Source organism: Suillus paluster (genome assembly GCF_016628075.1).
Source record: "Suillus paluster strain FC165 chromosome Unknown EDB91scaffold_44, whole genome shotgun sequence".
In the NCBI taxonomy this organism is placed as follows: domain Eukaryota; kingdom Fungi; phylum Basidiomycota; class Agaricomycetes; order Boletales; family Suillaceae; genus Suillus; species Suillus paluster.
Window position 1 is genome coordinate 294763 of NW_024537604.1, and position 26776 is coordinate 321538.

Sequence of the window (26776 nt, forward strand, 5' to 3'; positions counted from 1 at the left end):
TCACGTTGATTTCTTCCCGCGGCGCTTTTATGCGTAAGTGCGATTTGTTTGGCAAAAGCTTTCGATCCAAACAACTCATAAGCGCACAACATCAGATAACATCGATCTTTACTTTCAACTCTACTCTTGATCGATCTGTTATTTTCATCGAGATTCTTTTATAATCGTACCAAATATCGGTAGTCATGAGCGCTCGCCAGTCGTTTGTTCCCCGTTCAGCTTCTCGTGCTTCTAGCCATGCAGACACTGAACACCCGTTTGATATGCCGCTCCGTAACCAGGGTTCCATAGGCCAGTCCCAACGCAGTAGCGGCCTCCAGCATGAAGTCAATTCAACGCAACACAAAGCAGACTCAGAGAAGAGGCCTCGCTTTGCAGGGATGTTAGGGAAGCACAAACACGCTGGCAAGCCTAGCACCGGGGACCATCAAGCGGCCATGGACACGTCGTTCTCTAGCGCGTCAGCGCGTTTCAGCGGCATTCTTCGCCCTGATATGCAACCTCTAGCCCCTCCACACAGGTCCGACTCTCCATTCCGTGGCAAAGGCTCGTCTTTTGTTCCAACATCCAATCCAGGGCCATTATTTGCTCGACCCACGTCCCCTATGCCCAAATCTGCGTCCCAAAGAGCAGATTTGACCATTTCTGGCCTCAAAGACGCGCATATATCCACTGGAGGTGTTGTCTCAGGGTTTATCTCTACCTCTCGTGTCATTGCAGCGCCTGTCCCGAGCTATGGGTCTCTTCACGACGATGGCGAACACACATTCAGCTCCAACAAATCTTCTGTAGCCAGATCGCAACCCGCACAACTCCTCGAGAGAATCCATGAAGATGTCGAGCCAGAGATAGCAAACGAGGGCGAAGCACTGCTTGATTCGCGCAGGACAAACGTCGCTGCTCATCCCGCGTTGCGCAGGGTGAAGCGCACCATCCAAGGTGCTCAGGAGGATGAGAGCGATTTCTCGCTCCCTGATGAGATTGAATATATGCGCAGAGCCAAACGTGCCAGGATGGACGAATTCCCCCATCAATTGCCAGACGTTCGCCTCGATGACGGTAGCCAATCCGGCGTCGACCATTCTCATAATGAACTGCAGCCTGACGTTGACGCCGATACCGTTCGTCAATCTTCCCCTCCCACGGGCCAGTCAGGCTCGGGCGCCGCGGAGGAACTCTCTCTTCAAGACATGTTCGCGAACATGGATACGTTCCTGAATGTGGAAACTTTCATGGGGCTCGTTCAGAAGTGGTCGACATGCTCCAGGGAAGAGTGGCTCCAAGGCTCTGAAGGTACGTCGTTCCTTTTCTGCATCAGTGTAATCCTCTGGGGTCATAGACCCTATGTCGGATATGCCTCGTCATCTTGGTTGCTTCCTTATTCCCTTGCGTCGTCTTGCTTCTGCCCCTTTCTGCTCCTCAAATTCTCGTTCACACAACTTTTGATTTATTGTGCGAACGGGTGCTAATGGTATTGATATAGAAATAGTCGACCAGTTCAAAGATATCATAGATTGGGTCAAGGAGAACCTCACGTGCGTGCCTTTTCAAATACATCATGTCCCTGTCTTGCAGTAGAGTTACTGATCATGATCACACCTCCTGATCATTATACAGAGCTAATGTTACTCTTTACTCCCGTCTGGATGACCAAGTGCGCGATCGCCGTGAGGAACAGGCTCAACTCACCGAGCATTTAAGGCGAGGGCTGGGATCGGCGAGGACAGATCTGATCGCCATTTGCCGGGGGAAGTAATTCGAAGCTGTTAATGCTGCGGTGAGATGCTTGTACGACGTGCCTTTTCGCCTCCTATGCGAAACAGAATGAACTTCATATGCGATCATGCATGCGCTTCGTAAAACTCAGCGATTCTAGTTTTCAATGTTAATTTGCAAAATCGCAACCCTATTTTTTTCCTTAGATGCAGCATGAAGTGAACGGTAGAAATGTCGGAGTCACATTGGAGCCACAGTTAAAATGTTTTTGATATCAATAAGCGCAAGGGTAGGGTCCGGGAACACCTAAATAATAATATGCCTGTGGGTCTCAGCAAGTTGGTTACTCTTCAGAGGTTTAGCGTACCCACATTCAGGGAATTATCTTCGCTTGCTCGGCCCAAACGAAGACGACTTAAATCTGGGCGCTTTTCTGCTCGATCGTATGTAAACATTATGCTTGATGGGGAAAGATGGGCATAGACGAGAGAGCGCCGGCGCCGATAGCGGCAAACTTCCTCCGATTATATTTTGTAATGTTTGATGAACAGTAGCTTATGCTCCGTTATGTTAGACGCGCACAATTGCATACGATTTAACACTCTTGCCTCGAGTAAAGACGTCGTCTTTCCCTCATGCTAAGATAAGCCTTAGACTACTTTTGAAATTTGTAGTGGCAGGCCTCAGCTCTGAGGCCCACTCAGGACATATGCAGCAATATTCCCACACTACCGTACTATTGGCGCGGCAATTTCTTAAGTCCCCACACCGTGACTTCACACTGGGTGCTTGCGGCAGCCTTGTGTTTATCCAGTAACTCTCCAACATAAGGTTGGCGTCAATGATTTAATGCGCCTTATCTGTCCGGTCGCACCGATAGAAGGACTTGCTTCTTCTAACGACTTCTATCTGCTAAAGCAAGGATGCCTCGTGCACAAATCACCGTGGCGTGCTATCAGAAGACATCGTTTTAACGAAGCCTTCGTTGTCCGATGAAATCCAGGCGTATTGTCACGGTGGTGCAAGTAATCACCGTGAACATTGTTAGGCCTGGGTCGCACCAAAAGTCACATACAGACAATATGTTGCCGTGCTCATTGTGGTGCCAGGTGTCATACGTGCTTCTCAGCGTTGCCACTCACGACTCTATCGCAGCGAAAAGCCTGAGGGCGACGTTTATGCAACGAAAGAACCCTCTGAGAGTGACTATTAGGGAGCCAACTTGGCCCAGGCCATACACGAAGGTTATAGCCTGATTAACATCTGCATTGGAAGATTATACTTTGGAGGGACAGCGCTATCTTGGTAAGAACATGAAATGGCAACCGCCGATTGCGATTTCATAAAAGTTAACGCCTCATTGGAATTTCATATCAACGAGCAGAGGTAGCTATCGGTTGCTATTGACGTCCAAGAGGACAGTGGCACAGCCATGTTTCTTCGGTGGATCATACCATAAGGTACGATCGCTTTGAATATCTTACAAAAGACTGAAGCCATTGACCAAGGTCTCAGACTAGGAGAAATCATTTTTACTCGGGTGATAAAGCGGAGAGCTGATAGATCGTTTTTTGCAACACCCCTCTTAGGCCCTTATCATAAGCATACCGTTATGCTCGGATTTCGGCCGTACACAGTGTCCCTGACGTTACTTCACAGTCAATGTTCCATTTAGAAATTTGGACTGTCCACTTACTTTCATTTTTGCAAGAAGTACTACGGCATACCTCATGGCATGTGCCAGTTGTGGATTCATTGGCCAGAATTGGGGAAGATAGCTTCCGTCTTGTCCTTTGAAAACATTAACACCACTGCCCCTCGTCTGGCTGTGTTATCCGGCCCCTTTCGGTAGTTCGCTTGGTCCTTCCGCAGTGCTGCATCGTGTCGTGGACCTTTCGGCGAAACGTTCTATGACTTTATTTTCCCCGACGTGACGGACACCCGCTGTGGGATGACCTTCTCGGTGCGGCATCTCATAATCAACCTCATGGCTGCGTGAAGTCTATTCCCGGATTCCATTTCAGGAGGTGCGGACCTTAAAAGTCCTTAAAGGTATCTAAGTTATAACGACCACGAACTCCAACTAGAACAACTCGTTCGTCAACGAAAGACATCGATGCAGGATCCTGCCGGATTCATAATGCCTCCTGGTATATTTAAAAATTATAGATGACATCTTCTGCATGCTTACCGTCGCGCAATAGATTCTGACGTTACCTTGAACTCGAAGCAGAAAGAAACGCTACATGAATTTCTCGGAGTGCTGAAAGAGCTCGTCGCTCGCGACTCTGCGACAGGTGAGGGTAAACCGCGACAGAATATCGTCAGAGTGCAACAATGTGAGAATAATATCTATTTTGAGGACTTTCCGTTGACCATTCCAAGATCCGGCTGACCCGGAAGAAAAGCTCGTTTTAGAAGGTATAGAGGCGTTCAAGAATTTTGAAAAGTGAGCGATCAATCCAACCGCCCCCTCCTTAATTGACCAAGCTGACGTTTTCACGTGCCAAAAGGCGGGTCGAAAGATTGGATAAAGAGGTCAGCATTTTTTTGCGGAATATCAATATGCTTACCCGTCCGTCCAGCTCCGGAATTTTGACAATGGGACCCGTCAACTGGGCAGCTCGGCTGCATTGCTACTGGCTGCATCCAGACTTCGCGAACGGCTCGTCCGACTTTTGTTCATCTTCCGCGAGAATACGGCCAAACTATTTCCTCGGAGGATTGCACGCCAGTCCAGAGACACGCTCGTGAATCCCAACATCATGGATCGACGTGGCAAGGTTCACCACGAACCTCTCCAATTTCAGACATTCATGACAGAGGATGGCTTCGCAACTGAATCGATCCCCAAGGAGTTTGAAGGCTTTGCAGGGGATCTCCGCATGTTGTTGCATAGTCTGAACGACTTTCCTGAGTTCAGGGATGATGCGGTGAATACTTCAATCAATGCCTTCGTAGGAGAACTGGAAGTAAGGGCTCTCGTTTTTGATCTGACACCGGGTTAACAAAACCGAACCTAGTACCGGGCTTCCTGTTTGACGGAGTATAAAGGTACTAGAAAATACGCGACGTCTAAACTTACCGTACTAAATCTTTCACACAGGTCACTTTCGGCTTGCTTCAGTGCAACAATACGTCCACGGACTTACCACAGAAATTGGAGATCATATTGACGTTGTAGCATCGACTTTGTCGATGTTCATAGATATCGGTAATTAGGATTGAGAAATAGGCGTCTACTGGCAGCTGACATGGCGGATGAAGGTGTCCCCATCATTCAGCTCTCGCAACAGTATGCGGCCTCCAATCTTTCTAATATGTCAATGTTCGGTACCATATTTTCGGTTGTCACCGCAACGCTTTTACAGCTCTCGTACCGACAAACCGACACTAGGTTGTCAATATCTGTAAATGCATTTTGGTTTTCGTCGCTAGTTTGCAGCGTTGCAGCTATAGCGACCAGTCTACTTGGTTTGGCATGGACGCAGGCCATACAGTAAGTCCCTTAGATCATTCTCGCATCCTTGGATTTTAATGACTTGCGACATCAAGCCGCTCCCCAAATCACAGAGTACCCTGGTGGGTATTGACATGGATCCGGCGATCTCCTCTCGTGTTACTCGTCGGTGCAGTTACATGCTTCTTTGTGGGACTCATGCTGGTCACATTCACGATAAGTGACGTCCGTCCGAGTCCTTGCTTTTCATGACAAAATGGCTCACTATTTGTTGGCCTATAGAATATGGTCACGCCCGTCCTAACCACTATATTCACGGTACAGTCGTTACTTGTTCTGACGCACGCGCCCTTATCCATTCGAGACAGAGCATCACGTGCCTCGGACTCGCTGCCTCATTGTGCTGGATGGTGTTGGAACGATTTGTGTTCATCCACCATCGAGGTCATATATGGCTAGAGGACCTCATGTTAGATACCATCAAACATATCACTGCGCCCATACGAACGATCGCCCACCGTTTTTACTCAAGTTTCCGTGCATACATTCGGCGACTCCATCCCGCCAAATCACTTGAGAGAGCGACATATGATGAAAATGTCGAGTGCGCAGCTCCAACCTCATGTGGTGTTTCTACAGTACCTCCCTCGACTCAGGACGAGGTGGTATCAATTTCCTGGGATACGCCAGACGAACAGGATGAAGCTAGACGATCTCGTGCTCGAGATCGCTTCAAGAATGCTGTTCGGAGGATCATTTCAATGCAGTCACGTCCGAGAATCTCCGGGTCGCAATCTCCTGATTGGCTGATGCGTTCAGGCCCTGTTTCCCACCCCCCTTCGCCAGGAGGAACCACAGCTCGACGTTTAGCTATGTCTGCTCTCTCCAAAAAGTTGCAGAGTCTGGAATGCAGTCAAGATATATCGCCTCATCAAGCTCTCGTGAGAGACTTGCAATTCTCTCCGGATGGAAAATATCTCGCGACAGCAAGGTGCAGTCTCATGATCATTGTGAATTTTCCTTGTTTACATGACCCGTCGTGGATAGCTGGGATAAGACATCATGTATCTTCAAGGTCTCCGTAAGTGCCGATTTGCTAGTCTCACTTAAAATCTTCGAGGGTCTGACGGTCCCGTGCTTAAGGAACCGTCCGCTGATCACCACGTTCTTTACCATGAGCGAGGCTTTACGGAGCAAATCATTTGGTTCGTGATCTCCAGTTGTTATTCATGTCACGATGATTAATTATCTCAACAGGTCCGCATGTGGCAACTACGTGTTGACCAGGTCTCCCCGCGGCATAAAGATATGGACAAAGGTGAGACGCAATCTAGAGTTTCAGTTTGGTTCTGAAGCTATCCTAGGATGGTGTTTGCCTAAAAACAGTCCGTCGGCCACATATAGTCCAGTTCTTACAGTGGATGCCTCTTGAAGACAGTAAGTGGTCAACTCTGTGCGTCACTTCCAAAGCATAATCGTCGATAAGGGTCGGTTCTATCTGTCGAGGGGAGTGAAATTGTGAAACTGGTATGTTCTGTTCAAATGATACAAGGTCGCAGGGCGTGACACTCCTTAGGACAAAGATGGGGAGGTAAATACTACATTTTCCAAGCCAGAATTAATACAAAGCATCCGAGAAGGTCCTTGACACTTACAGCCTCGGACGTGTTGAACTTCGACGGATCGTTGTTACATCGGACGGGAATCGTATAATAGGCATCGGTCCTGTAATGGCGGCGCCTAACGGAATGCACCCCAGTCGTCCTACGAGAGTGGAAAAGCGCATTATAGGCAAGTAACCCACTCATGTAAAGATCAATGGCGGCTCATGAGCGTTTCAGTGTACAATACGCGCACACGTCTCATCGAAAAGTGGGCCACTGCTTTTTCACATCTTAATAATAATACGGCTGACTTGTGACTTGTCCAGTCAAACGCCACTTTTTCAGGATGTAAATGATGTTAAATTGTCAAGAAACAACACTCACCTCCTCTTTGCGTTCGGGGATCAGGTTCGTAGTTCGTAAAAGGAATGATACGTCCTCGCTTATGATCTGCACATATAGTCCCCTCCTCAGCTCTGGAAGATGGAGTTGGTCGGGGGTCGGAATTGTGCGAAACTTACTTTCCGTCATGAATTTTCATCTAGAGTCTCCATCGAATATGTCGGATCAACGTTTGGCGGCAGAAACGATCAATTCATACTGTGCGCCGGAAAATGTCTGATTTCCGCTCCGATTCCCCAATCTCCGCTGACAATGTTTTATAGCTGGTGATATCCTGATTTGGGACCGAGAATCTGCCAACCTTCTTCATCATATCCACCCTACAAGCCCTGACCAGGATTTAACTTGTATATCATGCAATCGCCTCTCAGGTGACCCTTTCGCATTTGCCGCAGGCGGCCACGATGGCAGTATTCGCACATGGGCAACATCTCTATGTCTCTCTCCCACTTCTCCATCGGGTGCACAAGACATGTCATCGTCTGAATCGCTATCGAGCTACTATCCTAGAGGATGGCCCGCAGATAAGGTCCCTGCGGACCATTTTCTGAAGGTCGTTCCGCTAGCTCGGCGAAGGCGGTCTTCGAGTATAGCTTTCGTGTCGAGAACGAGTTCGGAATCTGCTTGTTGGACACAAGAAAGTATGAGTCGGAAATCAGACGAGCTTGATAATTATGTATAATTTATTAACTACATATGTTCACTAGACGATAGACTGCCATGCCTTATCAAATATCCTATGAAAACTTGATTGAGCATTGGACAGACACGAAGTTCAGTTCCAGTTAACGGGAAGACTTGATGGATCTGAGGCAGCGCATTAGGCATGATGTCAAATACTGTATGTACGGCATTCTTATGATATGTGTACGCGGGAGCAGTTAAAAGAGAACGGTCTAGCTGCAAGCGCGACAGCTATGATGCCCTGGTGCCCATGAGCTCATCATGTAAATCGGCATCGGGCAGCGAAAAAGGTCCAGCGAAAAAGCAGGTAACTACTAAGGCGACTAGACATAGCGTTGGTGACGACCCGATCTTCAAACAGGAGGGGAGTAATCATGAGCATGAAAGCAACAGAAGCAAGTATTGGTCTGGATGCTTGCGATAATCACATCGTCAGAGTAGCGGGGGGACCACAGAGCCAAATGGAAGAGTTCCTGAGGATCAGAAGTGTCAACAGAGCACGAAGTGAAAGGGGGAAATCATCCTTCCTGTATTGCCAAACCGAAGATAGTATAGAATGCAGGATGTTGCAGATGTGACCATAAAACCAAACGAAGATGGACACTGCTGCAACGGTAGATTCAAGTGGCAAATTAAAGATGTGAATCGAACAATTCGCATACTGATGAAAAATGTACCTGTTCCCCAGAGCAGTGCACCTATTGAGAACATGAGAAGGGGAAACGTGTTCACTAATTGTGACTGGTTAGTGTGTAGCACGCACCCCGATCCTCAAAGGCAACGGAAGGGGTCAACCAAGGTCCAAGGCAGTATACAGGCTCGTGCTGCCGGTGACGCAAAGGAATCAATGCTTGCCAACAGTCAAAAGGTCTAAGGCAGTGTTCAACTAACACAAATGAACGAAGGGCTGCAAGCAGTCAAAGAACAGGTCTAGCCGTGAGAGTAACTTGCGCCATCGTACAGAAAGGTACAAACTGCGGTTTCAGCAATGTCGCAATTCGACGCGCGTCGCGGCAGCATTGATTTGAAATTCGCTTGATAATGGGACACAGTTATTAAACAAGTAGATAGTACGCGAATGTGCTGACGACGAGATATTTGTCCCTCAACTCGTTCTGCTCGGGGATCACGCACGCGGTGTTTCCCTGAGAGATATATTTCTGCAGGGACTGGTGCATCACGAGAACGGCCCCTCGCCTGTCTTCATGGGCCTGGAACTCGTCCTTGACGGAGATAGGTACCAGATTGAGGCTGGAGCTAATAGAGGGCGATTTGATGATAGCCCTAACCAAGGAGTATCATGATGTGCGCACTTACACTTCTCTAACAGCTAGAGGGTCAGAGGGAGATGCAGGGTACGCGTCCCGGTGGTCAGATGGACAGAGGGACTTGTGCGAGAGCCCTCTTGAACGGGGCTAAGGAGGGATTGTGATCTAAGCAGAGGGAAAGACACATTATGGAGCGGTAAGTCGGGACAATCAATCTATGACACGCCAATGGCAATAGAGGAGACATGCCACCTGCTTTTACCTATACCTGTGTCGATATATAGCGCCCAAAAGATAAGATTTGAATGGTGATACATATTGAATCGGAGGGGAGTTTTTTTACCGCAATGAGTGCCATTAGCTCAACCGTTCAAATGCAATTTCGATGCATAAACATGAAAACAACGATAAGACTAAGTGCCGTCACGTCCTAGGAATATGGTTTACAGTTGGTGTGATGCGGTGAGACCTGAATATCGTTAGTTACTGCCGTTGCAATGTGCACCGTGACAGGTCACCAAGGTAGTGCTTCAAGAAGCTCAGAACCAGCGAGGCGGGCAGATCGTTAAAAGCGAAATAGTTTTCCTCCGGCTGTGTTCTTGTTGGGAAGCCTTCATAGTGATCGCCCGAAGCGAAGGCAATGAACCAAAAATTCTTCCCTTGAAAGTCTTGAGTTGACGTAGCGGTGTGTAGCCAAAAACGCCCGTCTGGGTCCTTGCATCCCTCGAAGTTAGGAGAATGATCTCAGGTGCGTCTTCTTGCGTCTCGAGGAACCCATAACCCGATTTGACGCCCCACTAGAACAACCAATCGTTTCCAATCTGGCAGATCCACAATACTTACTTGACCAGTCACTGCTTGAACAAGAAAATTAGAGTACAACTGTGTTTCATGAATAATGGATTTTATTGAGTGGAAGGGAGGTACAACTTCAAGTTTGCAGTTACCCTCGCGTTAATTATGATCACGTGGGAGGAAGCTCAACGCACGTGACAATAATGAACCGCGACTGCCATGAAGGTTGTGGTTCTTTTCGTCCACACGTGTCGTTCCACTGCTTTCTTCCTTATTTCATTGCTCTTCGTCCGCGCGTCATCTTTACCTCACGATTTCAGTCTTTTTCTTCTCCAGCGATTTATCCAGAACTATTTGTGCGTAGTTTCGTGATCTTTGTGTTACACGTTTGTGATTGAACAGTAGGGTGTAAAGTAACTCTCATTCGCTCACTCATTACGACTACTCCTCTGCAACGAGGTTTCACGGCGCTTGTATAACTCATGGCTGCCACCCAGCAGTTACCGTCATGGATGACACTGGCAACTATCGTGTACACCAATGCCGCAGGGCAAACTGTAACGACCGAGACCACACTTCAACTTCCCCTCACATATTACGGTCCAAGTGTAAGTACACTTATCTCAGTGACTTGACTATCAATTGCGTGGCATACTGATATTGTTGCCTTCCAGATCCCCTTGGGCAGTGATGGTGCTTGGACTTACGGTGGTCTCACCACGCCAGCACCTTCAACCTCATCTCTGCCGATCACATCCACTACAATCTCCTTCACTCCCACTTCCTCCACCCCTACCTCCTCTGCGACACCCACTTCGTCATCATCGTCCTTTAAATCTTCATCTTCATCATCTACCTCTACATCCTCATCTACCTCTGCCACATCAACCCCGTATTCGAATGCCACAACCCTATCTAAAGGCGCTCTCATTGGTATCATAATTGGTGCCATTGCTTTGTTCGTCGTCTTGCTGCTGCTTTTTATCTGGTTCGTCCGCTGGAATTCCCGCAGACGAGATTCCAGAGCTATCACGCCTATATGGACCGGATGGAATGTCCTTACACCCGATCCAACCGGGGACGAGGAGAGCCGTCCGGCTGGTGTGGGTTCTCCTCGGGACAGCGGTGACGAAGCAAGTTCTTTCCTCCGCCAAAGCACCAGTGCTCCGGATGTTGCACGCCGTTCACGACCAGTATCTTCACTTCCGCCCGGTGCCGCACCACCCCATAACATGGGAAGCACCGGCTCAGACAGAACAAGATCCTCCCAAGCTTCGACAGACTATGGTGTCGTGGTGCCTGGCTCAGGCCACTTTGGACAGGCGTACAATGGGGATGGCTTCCCTGCGCGTTTCAGCAGGGAAATGGCAGGGTACATCATGGCTCCTGGTGAGCTTCTCTGCATTGAAGATGAGGAAGAGCCAGAAGAAATACTCCCACCGCGCATGTACAGTCCAAGCCATCCCTCTCTGCCCGACCACATCACGCCTCTGCTCCCGCCCCCGCCTTTCGAGGGAGCTGCTACCCGCAAACCTTCCGATCGGTCCCTGCTTAACGAAAAGGAAAAGTCCGTCCGCAGTGCATCTTACCCAACGAGCGAGTTCGAGGACTCAAAGGTCTTCACCGCCCGTCGCGTACGCGTCCAGGAGCTCGGTCCGCGCAGCCCGCAAGATGATGACTCCACAAATACCGAGCCTGTTCCAGGGCCCAGCAGCTGGCGCAACTCTGTCTCCCGTCTGCGAAGGAGCTGGTTTGGGTCCTCGTCATCTCGTAGCGCATCAAGACCCAGCTCGCGGAAGTCTGATAAAGACGCTGAGGCAGCGCAATCGTTGCTCGGCCGCAGACTCGGTGTAGCGCCTGCAGGGGAACGTCCAATGTCGGGCGTGAGCGCTAAGAGCGCAGTATCCGGGAACACGGTGTACCATGACGCAGTCTCTCGTATAGGTACCCCTGTTTCGCTTCCTTCCAGAGCAATCACCCCTGGGAGTCAGAGGGGAAGCGCCGCGTTTCCATTGGATTTTGCACCGCCTGTGCTGAGTGGAGCACCCCCGGCATATGATGATCCATACGATTTGATAGGCAGTCGGAATTCCAGCCCATTGTCCCCCACGGGTGTAGATGTTCTTGATATACCAGCTCCAGCTCCCTTCTCATCTGCTTCGAGGGGAACGCCTTTGCCGCCTGGTCTTGTGCCATTGTCCAGTCGTCGTGCTTGGAGAGACTCGTTGTCCGTTATTACGGGCTCCTCAAACGATGCTGGTATCACAATTGATGTTCTTGATGCCGAGCCACCGCGAGCAGGTGATGGCTGGAAGAGCTTAGCTGGCGGCAGTTTCCTTGGTGGTAGTGCAGGACCTGACCCAAATGAGGGGAGAACGACGTTCGGAATCGTAAGTTTTGAGACCGCTTCATTGACAATCGTGGACTAATGGCGTTCAATAATACAGCCCCAACTCATCCATCAAGGAAATCCCATGGTCTCTGAGCGAGGGTCTCTGCACTCGATGCGGTCGCATCTAAGCCCCTACTCTGCCCGCTCATCTTCAGGCTCGGCACCTGCATCCTCCGCACGCGTTTTCAATCTCTCGGGATCCAATTCTTCTCGTCCTTCTGCAAATTCCGCCCAATCACGCATAGCGACCACGTCGTCTGGATCCCTGAACTCCAGTCGGCCGCTTGGTCCCATCTCGCCATCTGTGAGCGCGTTTGGCATGTCCCACATTGAGGAGTATGAGGACCCGTATGCGGAGCCAGGCAGCCGCACATCATTCCTTGGTCCGATGCCCTCATTCACTTCTCATTCAGTACTCTCCCAACCAACGATCCGTAGTGTGGGTGCCACGACAATTACGAGCGATGATACGGAGGTGACGAGAACGACTATCACTTCGGGCTCTGACGACATGACGAGCACGCCTTTGCCATGGTTTCAAGAACCATTGAGGGCCGAAATTTGAGGACTCGAGGTTATAGTACGCTTAGATGTTTTCTTTTCCCAGTGCTGGGAGTAGAGCTATTCTATTGATGCATATTGAACGCTTTTTTGGGCACTCATCTTCACGATCTATCTATTTTGCTTCATCATACATTCTGCGACACCTCTCTGAACTTTGCGATACCTTCCGTACTTATCTTCCATGCTCGCTACGAGGACAGCTCCTTACTTACGACTGATGATGATGATCTCTTGAATACAATCCTCGTATGATCTTGAGTGAATAATGTTAACGACATAGCAATGGAATGGACTTGCTACTGTAGTATGGAGAAGAATGGCTGGGACAAAAGCAGTAGTCGATAGCATACATAATAATCTAATCCTCGGAGTATGGGGCATACTCCGACCGCAACTACCATATCGGGAAGTTGCGGTCGGCCGCAAGTCGGCCGCAAGTAAGCATGTCGGCCGCAAGTAAGGAAAGGTCGGCCGCAAGTAAGGATAGGTCGGCCGCAAGTAAGCAAAGGTCGGCCGCAAGCAAGCAATAGGAGTGAAAAATAAGCTGTCGACGGCTTATTTCAAAAAAAAAGTGGAAAGCAAAGTTGTAGCCAGTAAAGAACTACATATAAAAATAGTGGTGTGAAAAAACATATGTATATAAAGACACTAGGGCTATACTACGAGCCGCAAGTAAGGTAATGAGTCGGCCGCAAGTAAGCAAAGGTCGGCCGCAACTACCATATCAGGAAGTTGCGGTCGGCCGCAACTTATATGGTCATTTCAGAAATACATTTCAAAGTTGTAAAAAAATATCTTCTGGTGGGCTGGTACATATGTTAGAGGGTACTTCCAGGATGGATATGAGCCAACAATCAAAGAAAACGGCGGTTGGGTTGTGGAGATATTGTCAAAATACTGACTTTTCAGCCCACTTGACATATCACATCATTGTCGACCTCTGGATGCTCCAGGACCATCGCCAATCGATTCCTAGGCCTCAATAACCCCAGTAACATTGTTTTCAATATCGGTATTGAGGTACAATATCGGAATAGTGACATACAGGTGATGAGGGGGGGAGGAGGACCTTGTATATCTCAGGAATATGATTTTTCCAGGGGAATCTGGCATCACCACCGTGTTCAGAGTTAGGTTAGGTGGTGTCGACACACGAGCGCGAAGCGCGAGTGTGGAGATGTGAAAGCTGTGAGAGGAGACTATTCGGTAGCAAGTTTGCCCTCGCTTTGGTGAGCAGAGGACGCTTTCGATGGTACTTATAGGGTCAAAATAGAAATAGGTTTCAAACTTGTGAAAAAATATCTTTTGGTGGGCTGGTACATATCATAGAGGGTATCGATAGGATGGATATGAGCCAACAATTAAGAAAAACGGCGGTTGGATTGTAGAGATATGTTCAAAATACCGATATTTGAGCCAACCTCCCATATCACGATAATGCTGACCTCCGGAAGGTCTGGGACCATTCCCAATCGATTCACAGGCCTCAAATACCTTAGGATCAATGTTTGCAGTATCGGTATTGAGGTGAAATACCGGGATAGTGACATACATGAGGTCAGGAGGAGGAGGAGGACCTTGTATATCTCAGGAACACGATTTTTCCAGGCAATTCTGGCTTTACCATCGTGTTCAGAGGGCTCAATAGCCCCCAGGAAAAATGCTTTTGAAGGACAGGCTAGTCATATGAAGTCTAGAAAAATCGATCTTTGGGTGGGGCAGCATGACCTGGGTGGACAACTTTGGAACATGATTTTTAGAGCCAAATCCGGCTCGACCAACGTGTTCAGATGGTCAAATAACCTCTAGAACGAGTCCTACATAAAGCCAAGCAAGCCATATGAAGGCTGAAAAAATCGATCTTTGAGTGGGGGGTGGATGACAGGGGCAGCCAACTTTGGAACATGATTTTTAGAGCGAAATCCGGCTCGACCAACGTGTTCAGATGGTCCAATAACCTCTAGAACGAGTCCTACCTAAAGCCAAGCAAGCCATATGAAAGCTGAAAAAATCGATCTTTGGGTGGGGGAGCATGACCTGGGTGGACAACTTTGGAACATGATTTTTAGAGCCAAATCCGGCTCGACCAACGTCTTTGTATGGTCCAATAACCTCTGGAATGAGTCCTATCTAAAGATAAGCAAGCCATATGAAGGCTGAAAAAATCGATCTTTGGGTGGGGGTGGATGACAGGGGCAGCCAACTTTGGAACATGGTTTTTAGAGCCAAATCCGGCTCGACCAACGTCTTTGTATGGTCCAATAACCTCTAGAATGAGTCCTACATAAAGACAAGCAAGCCATATGAAGGCTGAAAAAATCGATCTTTGGGTGGGGGAGCATGGCATGGGTGGACATCTTTGGAACATGATTTTTAGAGCGAAATCCGGCTCGACCAACGTGTTCAGATGGTCCAATAACCTCTATAATGAGTCCTAGCTACAGCCAAGCAAGCCATATGAAGGCTGAAAAAATCGATCTTTGGGTGAGGGAGCATGATAGGGGTGGTGGTCAACTTTGGAACATGATTTTTAGAGGCAAATCTGGCATCACCAACGTGTTTGTATGGTCCAATAACATCTAGAACGAGTCCTACTTAAAGATAAGCAAGCCATATGATGGCTGAAAAGATCGATCTTTGGGTGGGGGAGCATGGCATGGGTGGACATCTTTGGAACATGATGTTTAGAGCGAAGTCCGGCTCGACCAACGTGTTCAGATGGTCAAATGCCCTCTAGAATGAGTCTTACCTGAAGCCAGGCAAGTCGTATAGAGGCTGAAAAATCGATCTTTGGCTGGGACACTATGATAGAGACATCTGGTATCACCAGTATAGGTATAGTACATCGCAAATTTACAGACATAGAAGCCACAGATATGTTCCTATGGTCATAGTAAGTGAGAGGAGGCTGGAACTATTGTCATGGTATTCTGGCATATCTATATGTTCTGTTGTGTGATCTGCCCTATATACTGTAGTGAGATTCTGTATGCTTTATAAGGGCCAGGTTGAAGTATAACCATTTGATGACTGTTCAAGTATGGTGAACTACTTGGTTTTTAAGGATGGCTTCCTCTTTGCTGGTATTGTCAGCTGTCGTAGGTTGGTTGTTCACTTTGTGCGCACCGGCAGGGATGGAGGTGCTATTACCACCCCACAGTATATTCCATCCACATCATCCGGAGATTCTTGCTGGCATGGGTTACTTGTCGTGTGAACGACACATCTGACACTATTGTGATTCATGAAATTTCGTGTATTGTGTTTGCTGCCCGTGGTCGAGTGTAATTTACAAGACAATAGAGGTACAATTCTGGGACTGGCAACGTGAAATTCCTTTCTTTGGTAGTTGTCTGCGTGGCCGACGTAGCTTATCCTGTTGTGTATTGTCCTCCTGCTCAGCCATTCTGCTGCCTTCTATCGATGTCGACCGTTCCTCGATATGTCGATCCATATGTGGCCTATGAGGCGTTCTATGCTTCACAGTCCATGATTCCTGGGGATTCCAATCCAGGATGCCGGAGTTCACGATTCGCTGTAGCATATCAAATCTGTCTTCCTCCTCGTGAATCTCATCCTCTTCAAATATATCGTGTGCAGTGCTGATTGCTTCATTAGTGGGGACGTGGTGCACCACATCCGCTTGGGCTGGCAAATGATCAGGTACTGGACTTGTGGTAGCACATATGATACATTTTCCACCGGAATTCTGGACATTGCCAGTGGATGTGTCCACCTGAATAGTCGCAAAATCTACCTTCTGCTTGCTACCTGCAAGTGTCATGAACATGAACATAGGGGTCAAGCAAATGTACCCATGACGCTGCACAACTCGCTTTCTTGGCCTGCCCTGTCGTCCTTTATTTGTTTCAACATGATCCCTGTTTGGACCCACAATCCCAGTCCAGAATCTTGGACTTCATGATTTCCTCTTGAATGTCGCTGACATTGTGTTCCTCCAGCAGACTGTATGTATGTGCTGTACTCAAGTCTGAGATTGCCCCAGCATCCTAGAGTCCACACATCATATTCCCGTCACTTTACTGTCCCTGTCTTCATAGCCTCCGAATTTCTTTATCCATTCCATCCCATTGTTCAGCTCCATGAAACTTGGGCCTTGACATGATTAGGGTCCGCACGAATCTGTTAATCGATCCTAGGTATTATATAGGATTTTCGTATATAGGTTTGGGTACAGTTAGGGTTTTGTTGACCCCCAAGGGTCCCAAAACATAAATGACTCGGACATCAAATAGATTTTTGCAATGTATAATGAATAAAAATGCAATATATCACTGATAAAAAATCAGGATTACAGTGTAATAATTGTACTAATTATCATCAGTGGTATGAGTTGTACATCCTCCTATGTGAATCACAGATGCAACCGTTGTGACGGCGGAAAAATCAGGCTTACAGTGTAATAATTGTACTAATTATCATCAGTGGTATGAGTTGTACATCCTCCTATGTGAATCCCCGATGCAACCGTTGCGACGGCGGAAAAATGAGGACCACAATATAGTAATTGTAACAATTGATCTTACTTGGAGAGCCGCGGATAGCCCCGTTCCATCGGTGGCCCAGGGGATATGAGATGTAGAGCCGCGGATAGCCCCGTTCCATCGGCGGCCCATGGGGTATGAGATGCAGAGCCGCGGATAGCCCCGTTCCATCGGCGGCCCATGTGGTATGAGGCCAAAGAAATAAAGTGATCATATTTGCAGAGCCGCGGATAGCTCCGTTCCATCGGCGGCCCGTGGGGTATGAGGCCAAAGAAATAAAGTGATCATATTTGCAGAGCCGCGGATAGCCCCGTTCCATCGGCGGCCCATGGGGTATGACTACAACGAAATAAAGTGATCATATTTGCAGAGCCGCGGATAGCCCCGTTCCATCGGCGGCCCATGGTGTATGACTACAATGAAATAAAGTGATCATATTTGCAGAGCCGCGGATAGCCCCGTTCCATCGGCGGCCCATGGTGTATGACTACAATGAAATAAAGTGATCATATTTGCAGAGCCGCGGATAGCCCCATTCCATCGGCGGCCCATGGTGTATGACTACAATGAAATGATTGATCTGACTTGGAGAGCCGCGGATAGCCCCGTTCCATCGGCGGCCCATGATGTATGACTACAATAAAATAATCGATCTGACTTGTAGCCAATGCAACCGTTGCGACTGCGGAAAAATCAGGACCACAATGTAATAATTGTGACAATTGATCTGACTTGTAGAGCCGCGGATGCAACGAGTCCAACGGCGGCCCATAGTGTATGGCTACAATAAAATAATCGATCTGACTTGTAGCCAATGCAACCGTTGCGACGGCGGAAAAATCATGACCACCATGTCATAAGTGACATGACTTGTACAGCCGTGGATAGAACCATTGCATCAGTGGAATATCGTATATCAGACTAGCGACATAATTATATAACATAGATTCTGCATACATGCGCTCCCTGTAGTTAGTTGTGAGTATATCAGAGTAAAGGTATAAAAATGCAATATATAAGTGATGATATTCCTCCGATAGAACCGTTGCGACGGCGGAAAAATGAAGCCTACAATGGTATACAACAGTTATAATAATTGTACATCCACCATTGGAATACGAACGATCACGTGACAATGTCACGTGACCCTCGTGGACAAGAAGTGTTAAATATCGAGAAGGGAAGGCGAGGCCTGCAAGGGGCAAAGGGTTAATAAATATAAAGGGCATATAAGATAGATAGCGATAAAGTTTCATCGTTGTACACTCACCATCGCATTCGATACATCGTGTCCATCGAAATGGCTATGAAAAGACAGCAGAAAGGCAAAGGAAAGACCACAGGAACGACTGCAGTGAGTTTTAAATCTGAAAGAAATAGAAAGTAAAGGCTGACAGTTGAAATGCTAATGCCTCTAAGATCAGAGGAGGATCGGATCTGCACCTGGACACGAGACCGGTGGAAGCGTTAGCTCCCAAGCATGATATCGGGAAAAAGACGCAAAAGCTGGATTCGGAGATTGCGCGATGCAGAGTAGGGGTCGCGTGGATCGATCTTCTTGAGATCGGAGAGCGACTGAGATTCAGGGCGTACAACGACCGAGCTGAAAACGAAGCTGAGACGAACAAATTGGTGGCATCATTCAAAGCATCAGGGATCGTACCCATGAAGGAAACGTCGGTGATACCACTGATCCTGGATGTGAAGCGGATAAAAAATGCTAAGAAGCTCGCTAACGATTTCAATGATCCGGAGGAGGTGCCGGAGCTGAAGCTGAATGACATCGAGAAGATAGTGGTTGCCTCTGGACAGCATCGGCTGTCAGCGCTTCGACGGTACCACCAATCTCAGCAAGACGAGTACCAGACGCTGGAGAAGAAACGCAACAAGATCATGACGCTGAAGCATCCGTCTGAAGAACATGTGCTAAATTTCAATGAGATGCGTACCGAGATGTGTGGGATCCAGGGAGTGATGGAAGGGATGGGCAAGTGGGGCGTGATTGTGTACGACCAAGGTGAGCGTGTTCCGCGGCTGCCACCGTTGCCAACGCGGCCGTCGAAGCGATGGGGCCTGTACCATCGCATTGGTTTAGTACAAGAGATGGACATTGATAATCTGCACGAGGAACGTATGGTAGCACTTGCAACCGTTGCATCCGTGCGTCATGTAGATGGTGAAGGCTCAAATCGTCCGCAGATGCAACGGTTGCGAAAGTGTCGGGCATAAGATAAGATGCGAGCATACTGATGACATTCACTCACAGAACGATTGCTGGCCAGCGGCGACGAGCTGGCCTGTCACCTGAGCCGCAATAATCCCTTGCACGAATACAAAGAAACGGAAGAGGAAGTGCTGATCACCATTCTGAAGAAACTCAAGAGCGCATACGACACGTCGCCCAAAGACACGCGCGACGACATTGCGACGAAGACGCTCGACGAAATTCGTACCGTCCAAGACAAGAACTCGCGTGTGCAGAAGGTTCTTCATCATGATGGACTGTGCATGTTCCTCTCCACGCGTCTCCTTCAGTTAGGACTGCACTTCAGACGTCGCTCTGAATTTAGCGTGACGTGGCTCTCGAAGGCGATTGACGTGTGCATGGGAGTGAGTGCGAGTCCTTCGATGATCGAGAGAATTGATACCTGATGTGGACTGGAATCAGGTATATTTGTGTTGGATTGAGATACGCACCGCGACGTTGAAGAAACTCGGGTCGCACAAGGACTTTCCGTCCTATAAGACCGTCGCAGACCTGCTGGACGATGCAGAAGCAGGAGACCAACAGGCGATTGCGGAGGTGGAGAAGCTGCGCAAGAGTATCAACGAAACGCAACAAGATGGCGAGGAGGGGGATTTATCGATGTGGGCCGAGGTGATGCAAAGCCTCGACAATCATGCGAAGACAGCGTTCGCGCAGAACATCGAGAGCATTGGGCAGATGACGCCGAAGTACGTGCTGCGGTTGAGCGCGTATCGGCAGAATGCGATCATGACGCTGCAAGACGCGTGGTCGGTGAGCCCTGGCAAGGATTACGGGGAGAATGAAATATTGCAGCACCTCGATCGAGTGGTCGCTCGTGTAGCGATTCACCTAACACCGAAGGAAGGCGACCGACAAGCTCCTGAGCCAGCTGCTTGGTGGCATGATGATGGACTATGCGTGGACGACGTTCAGTCGGCTGCAGGAAGGGATAGCAGAGGTGAGCTCACCGACGATGCTGATCGTTCTTGAAGAGGGAGTACTGACCTGCGAATGAATCGTAAGATGTGTCGATGGTTTGAAGTCCTGCTGGATTCGTGGAGGATAGTGCATCCGAAATCGCACACGATGGACGACTGGTCGACGGTCATGCTCGCGAACATCGCGAGGGATCCTCGATTCACCAGCCACAGCAATAAAAACAGCAGAGCGGTGAGTCATGAAGTGTCGATTGATCCATGCGCACAGAGACATTGACGTGGACGCACCTGCAGGTGACGCAAATCATCTGGAAGCACCGCAACACGTTGATGATGCGGTTGACGAACTACATGACGAACGAAAAGATGTCGCACGCCCCACGACCGAAGGACAAGAAAGAGTTGGACAGTCGATTCGCCGAGCTGTCAGCAGAAGAGATCGAGGCCAGCGATTCACTCACCAAGGTGTTGCAGTCGAGGAGGTCTAAGACTAGCGCGAGGAGCAGAGACTTAGCGATGGAACCGCAGTCCATCACCGGGATGATGGCGCTGCATACGACCGGGCTGGGACTGGCAAAGCTCGTCCATCAAGAATACAGGGCGAGACATCGAGCCTTGCATGAAGGCGATCGCTGTGGAATGCAAGTATATGGAGACGTATCGCCCTAAGCTGTTGAAGGATAAGTTGGTCGGAGCCATTCGCAGGCTGTTAGAGGTCGAGCTCGGGTCTCGCGTCCGGAAGATGCAAATTATGGATGAAGCTGGGAAGTTGCGCCCTGTGCAGGAATGGGTGTGGTGGGACGGACTCACTCTGCGATCGACGCAATTAGATGCCGAAGTCGTGCTGCAGTCGCTCCAGGACAACGTCGTCCGCAAGCAGCAACAGACGCAAGCACGTCTTGTCCTCGAACAGAAAGATCGCGAGGCCATCAACAAAGCCATCACTTACCTCACGAATCTTCCATGCGTTCGCGCATCCGACGATTCCAACTCGCTGGTCTCCCATGACGTCATGGGCCCATTGAAAGAAATGATCAGAGTGAGTGTTTATCCGCCGTAGCAACGGTTCTATCGGCGCCTGCATACGAGGACGTATGGTCTTGTTTTCCGCGCTGGCCACCGTTCCATCCGCGCCTATGAAATGTATCTGACAGTGTTTATAGGGCATCGAAGTCAATAGTGCGAGGAAGCGATTCCGTACGCTCAACGGAGATTCCAACCTCACTTTCGATCTCCGGGAGCATGACTTCGAGCTGGGAATCGAGCTGCCAGACTCGTATCAGGACCCGTTCACGATCGTGAGCGCCATAATCTCGATGTCCTTTAGTTCGCTTATTGATATCGACAACAATAGGGTTACAATATGTCAGATGATGAGGACAATGATGAGGACAATGAGGACGAACCCGACACGCAGCCAGCGTCGAAGTCGAAAGGTAAACAGCGTGCCATCGACGCACCCCCTCAACCTGTCGCAGACAAACAATCTGAAGTTACGTCGGGAGCCTCGACTTCGTCCCGAGCACCAAAGATCTCCCAGTCCGCTGTTGACAGCCAGCCACAGCCGGAATCCGAAGAAGAGATGCCGCATCCATCTACACGCTCGCCGCAAGCCCCGCCCCTTGACGTCTCCGAGGCTGCCACTAACAGACCTAACCCTGTCAAACCCATTCCCAAACCAAGACCCATTCCACGCAAACAATCTCAGCGGACCGCTGTCGAAGATGACAACGTCTCACCTCATCCAGACTCCATGGCTGCAGGACACGATGCTGGTGCGGATATGGATGAGGATGAAGGTGCGTGCAACACATACGCTGATATTCATGGTCGTCGTGGTCTGGTATTCTGACGCTCTGAATATTTAAGAAGCGACCCCACGTCTCACCAAGCGTCCTCTCGCTGACGTTTCTATGCACGACCACGACGCATCTTCTCAACATGCCACTGATGACACAGCTCCATTGGCTGGTGATGCACCAGGTGTGTGTTGTTTGTTCGAGTGCTGTGCATCCTGATAAATATGATGTTGTTTTAATAAGATCCTTCTCAATACGGCGCCGTCGCAACCGTTCCATCTGCTACACCTGCTACAGCTCAGCGTGAGTTAGTTTGCTCTCGTATGTCTCACCAATCTCCTCATATTTGCAGCCGAGCTCTTCGAACCAGATGAAGACACTCAGGGCAAGCCCGTCGATGAGGACACAGAGCTCGACAGTGAGGCTCACACCACAGATGTCGACCGTCCTTCTGATGACTGTGAGTCCGCGGATACAACCGTTGCATGTGCGGACGATGACATCTTGCATCTCGTTTAGCATACGAACTTTCACAGCCCTTATCACAGCCCTTGCCTCCTCGCAAGTCCAGTAGGTGTTCCTTGCATTAGGTGTCCGTCTTCTCTATGCTTAACCTAACCCGTTAAGAACGACGCGTCGTCCCTGCCTCGCCCAAACGGTCCCATGCTGCAACTGGGTTGCGTCTGGTGGCGTCTGGTGCGTCTGGTCGATGAACGATTGATTGACACAACAATATCATCCCTTAGGTGCATCATCCTCATCCTCATCTTTGATCCGTGGACGAGGCAGACCGCAGAAGAAGAAGCCAAAAATCATCCAGGGCCCTTCAGACGATGAGGACGATCAGACCATAATTCCCATTTAACTCTTGTTCCTGCGATGCTTCCATGCCATTCTCTTTTGCTGCATGTATTCGTAAAGTGTGATCTATGGACTTGCTGCGATCGTTCTGCGCCGTCATCATCTCTCTGCTGGTATCCTTCTTGTGATCCCATTAGATTCGCCATGTCCTGTGATCCGTCTTTGTATCGCGTGCTGACGTCCTATTGCAATCGTCGTGTCCTGCGATCCGTTATCTACCATGTACTACTTGTATGAAATGCTCTTTCTTAAAATATAGAATGTCTAGTTCGTTCTCCTCTGCATCGTCATTTCTGGGATGCGAAACTGAACTCTGTCGTATGTGCTAACGCGCTGCTATCGAAAGTGCGAACTTGAACGAGATCTCGCTGCGTTCGCTCGCTCGTTCTGCCGTTGAGTCCATTATCATGGTTCTGCGCCTTGCACATCCTCTCGCCTTTCAACCATAAACGCATCTGTTCATGCGCCTTCGTTCGTTCGCTCTCTGTTGCTTTCTTTTTTGACGCTCGATGACGACTGAGACGTCCAAACTCTCCTGTCCGAGTCGAATCATTCCGTCCCATTCTGCCACTGCCATTGATGCATCCACCGACCTTCATCTTTTTTGACCATGGTTCGATCCTCGCACATTCTCTTGCTATCTATCTTCTTGTTCTTACGCATCTCTGTCTCCCATTGATCCGCTTCTGCACGCAACATTGCTTATGGTGCGTCATTTGTCCAGCTGTCTATTTTTGGTCAAACTCAAAACTTAATGCTTCAGCCAGCCCTCGTTTGAACGCCCATGGCCTTGTGTTCACGTCGTCTCGTCTTTTCTTTCTTTATTCGTCATCTCGCTCGTTCGCATGTTGATGTGTGGCCTTATGCGATCGATTTCCGTTTCTTTCCTGCAGAAACCTTCGCCCATCATCATCCTGAACTGTCCCAGTCTCTCTCTCGCTCTTTCTTGTCTGTTCGATCGCCTGTCGGGTCATGCCAGTGAGTAGCTTTCTCTTGCCTTAGCTTTCTATTTCGCTCACGACCTCTGCGATCCATGGTCTCCATTTCCTTCGCTCACCGATCATATCATGATGCGCTCCTGTCCATGTTCGATCGTCTTCCTAGTCCATTTTCATCTCGTCTGCCGGTCTCTATGCTGCCGGTGCCCCATTGCACTAGCCTTTTAAAACCAAATGCAGAGCTAATACGTCCCTCAGCGCTAAACTCGGACCCTGGTCGCTCGATCGGCGTTCCATTCACGGGATTCTGTCGGTTCCGCTGGTAATTCATTCATATTTTCATATTTTCATATTTTCAACCCTTACTTGGCTCCCTCAACAGACCGTCTTCCAGCGGTGCCATGCACATGTCATTCTTAGCGTACAGAGTCGTTGGTCGCCCCAAATGCCTCGAGAAATGATTCGATGGCGAGTGCCTGGAGTCTTTCATTCGTTCAATCGTTCGTTGGTTCATTCTTTTCTTTTCCTTTTTCCTTTTCCTTTTGTTTTTATGGTTCTTTGTTCAGGTCTATCGATGGTATCCGCTTGCTGACGGAAATTTACGGTGTGTTTGCTTTGCCGGTCAATTTCATCGGTATTAAAATTTTCTTTGGGGCGATCATTGCCCCCTTGCATCAACATTACAGACTAAAACTGTTTAAGGCGTCGTATTATTTTCTCCTGCAGACCTGCTCCTTCTGACTCGCCCATTTCTACCGCACCTTTACATCCAATCGCTGCTCAGCTCCCCCATCTCATCCTCGAGTTCGATCGTACCATGTCAGACCTAGAAGATCATGCGTGAGTGTTGAATCGCGTCGATGACCTAACCTAACCTCACTGACGTGGTCCCTTCAAGGTTCGACAGCGACGATGATCTGGCGACCATCACTTTTCCTGGTGCTGCACGCGCAGGCGATCAGGACGAGCCTCGCCCCTTTGATCTTGCGGACGTGCCTTCGTCTGTGGAAGCGGAGGATGCTTTGGCTCAAAGCGAGATCTTCGAGAGTCTGTTCTTGCAACAGGACGGAGCTCGACCTGCGGGTCGTACGTGGGAGCAGACGAAAGTTCAGACGGTGAGCTTGTCCGCGCTTGCACGGACGTTCAAAAAGGACGACAAAGCGACCGCGATCAACTTGTTGCATCGACGTTCTGTGCTTCGCCTGGACGACGATTTGTACTACGACAACGACGACGAAATGCTGGCTTGGGATGGCTCCCAGCATTTTCTTGATTTTTTTCTTGTCGTCGGAGGGTCGGTGGGTTTGCATGCGTTGCTGCCGAACAAGGTCGTGGACCACACGTTTTCCATCGCCCTCAACCTCTGTCTTCCCACCCGACTGTTTCGACCGAAATTCGGGAAGCTTGGATTCGATCCCACGGGATGCATGATGGCCCTGGGAACAGGGGCAACGTGTGAATTATGGCTGGCATTTTGCCCGCGCGAGAACTTGGAGGACTTGGAAGTCGCGAACGATGTGCCTCTGCTGAGCGAGAGAAAACACGGGGACACCAGACTGTCTTCGTCTCACTTTCGCATGGTCGCGATGTTCCTGGCCCATGCGCTGTCCAAAAACCCGTCGCTTCCTATCTACGTGATGCACGCCTATGGCACGGACGACGATCTCAGCGCGTGGAGGATCAAGGACGTATCCAACATATAGTGAGTTGTTCATTGCCCGATGGTTCATGTCCCTTCGACGGCATGCGTGTTGGCGAGGCTCCGTTATCGACATCAGATCCGTGTCTGAGCCTGGTCTGACAGACCGTCACATGCGAAGGTGGACGGTCCTGCGAGTGTAGCACTCGCAACGGTGGCGATGGCGGATCCACAGGGGCATTGTCGTGATTTAATGTGGAATGATGTCGTCATGTCGGACATCTATATCAGCCAGATACCATGTCATTAGAACTTCATTCATATTATGAATGACATGCGCATGAATCAATGCTCCTCGTATCTGTGCATCCGCGGTGGGAACCGTAGCGACCGCGCCGCTTTCTTGATGTCATACGACTTAAAAGCACCCAGCTGATCGATTGCTTCCCATCCTTGCTGCATATTATATATGTAGCTCGCAGGGGACTTGGAACTTGCGCCTCAACGATTTGCTCGAGTTACACAACACCATCATCGCTGATTGGGACGACTGGGTCGCAGCTGCCCCTAGGACCTGGAAGCAAGACGGGTGGCTCCTCAGTCGTGCTCCTGTGGCCGTAGCTTGTCGCTACGGTCAGAACCAACCGATCGCTAATTCAAATGCCAACGCACACGTCGTCGAAGCTAAGAATTGGCACGCAGAGAGATCTTACGCCAACATAAGATATGTGTCCATAGCAGTAGCCACAGACATCGCGTACGTCCCTAATTCATTTTTATGACGACCCTTCCCTCCTGCCCCCCCAAAAAAAAAACTTACTGCTTTCACGCACAGATGCACCAGGGTCAAACGATGGACGGAGGTGCCCAACGAAGATATCATCCAGGAGCACGGCGTGGTGTACGACTCCCCCGATCCACACGTTCGCGAAGAGGTGGACCTAGACGATGTGCCACATCGCG

At 49.3% G+C, this 26776-nt stretch overlaps 6 protein-coding genes across 6 annotated transcripts; 5 read left to right on the forward strand and 1 right to left on the reverse strand.

The window, feature by feature from the left end:
- The first annotated feature begins 74 nt into the window (after positions 1 to 74).
- EDB91DRAFT_1145097 (uncharacterized protein) lies at positions 75 to 1940 on the forward strand. The gene is made up of 3 exons (XM_041319168.1): positions 75 to 1293; positions 1484 to 1535; positions 1618 to 1940. The coding sequence occupies exons 1-3, from the start codon at positions 186 to 188 to the stop codon at positions 1754 to 1756; spliced, it is 1299 nt and encodes a 432-aa protein (XP_041175182.1). The 5' UTR covers positions 75 to 185; the 3' UTR covers positions 1757 to 1940.
- Positions 1941 to 4209: 2269 nt separating this feature from the next.
- Positions 4210 to 7864, forward strand: EDB91DRAFT_1056279 (WD40-repeat-containing domain protein; the record flags this gene model as incomplete). The annotated part of the gene is made up of 18 exons (XM_041313994.1): positions 4210 to 4254; positions 4302 to 4688; positions 4740 to 4770; positions 4823 to 4930; positions 4984 to 5215; positions 5272 to 5401; positions 5459 to 5494; positions 5545 to 6167; positions 6224 to 6257; positions 6320 to 6381; positions 6434 to 6494; positions 6541 to 6613; positions 6663 to 6707; positions 6806 to 6971; positions 7010 to 7048; positions 7107 to 7188; positions 7243 to 7396; positions 7446 to 7864. Coding segments are annotated over 18 exons (2727 nt in total), but the record flags the coding sequence as incomplete, so codon positions are not given.
- Positions 7865 to 7966: 102 nt separating this feature from the next.
- EDB91DRAFT_1337703 (uncharacterized protein) lies at positions 7967 to 10150 on the reverse strand (the record flags this gene model as incomplete). Its single annotated transcript, XM_041325595.1, has 9 exons — positions 7967 to 8472; positions 8544 to 8564; positions 8630 to 8690; positions 8955 to 9150; positions 9184 to 9270; positions 9640 to 9745; positions 9781 to 9931; positions 9978 to 10016; positions 10124 to 10150. The coding sequence occupies 9 exons, from the start codon at positions 10148 to 10150 to the stop codon at positions 8291 to 8293; spliced, it is 870 nt and encodes a 289-aa protein (XP_041175184.1). The 3' UTR covers positions 7967 to 8290.
- Positions 10151 to 10171: 21 nt separating this feature from the next.
- Positions 10172 to 13231, forward strand: EDB91DRAFT_1145116 (uncharacterized protein). Its single transcript, XM_041319169.1, has 4 exons — positions 10172 to 10285; positions 10344 to 10537; positions 10604 to 12319; positions 12377 to 13231. The coding sequence occupies exons 2-4, from the start codon at positions 10412 to 10414 to the stop codon at positions 12884 to 12886; spliced, it is 2352 nt and encodes a 783-aa protein (XP_041175185.1). The 5' UTR covers positions 10172 to 10285; positions 10344 to 10411; the 3' UTR covers positions 12887 to 13231.
- Positions 13232 to 18690: 5459 nt separating this feature from the next.
- On the forward strand, positions 18691 to 23240 carry EDB91DRAFT_1083809 (uncharacterized protein; the record flags this gene model as incomplete). Its single annotated transcript, XM_041315681.1, has 15 exons — positions 18691 to 18744; positions 18810 to 19581; positions 19657 to 20000; positions 20059 to 20596; positions 20681 to 20808; positions 20871 to 21221; positions 21247 to 21615; positions 21740 to 21874; positions 21931 to 22375; positions 22536 to 22559; positions 22619 to 22678; positions 22728 to 22835; positions 22895 to 22945; positions 23003 to 23071; positions 23122 to 23240. 15 exons carry the CDS (start codon positions 18691 to 18693, stop codon positions 23238 to 23240), a joined length of 3567 nt encoding a protein of 1188 aa, XP_041175186.1.
- A 1751-nt stretch (positions 23241 to 24991) lies between these two features.
- Positions 24992 to 26763, forward strand: EDB91DRAFT_1083810 (uncharacterized protein; the record flags this gene model as incomplete). Its single annotated transcript, XM_041315682.1, has 4 exons — positions 24992 to 25014; positions 25073 to 25876; positions 26289 to 26570; positions 26649 to 26763. Coding segments are annotated over 4 exons (1224 nt in total), but the record flags the coding sequence as incomplete, so codon positions are not given.
- Between the last annotated feature and the right edge of the window lie 13 nt (positions 26764 to 26776).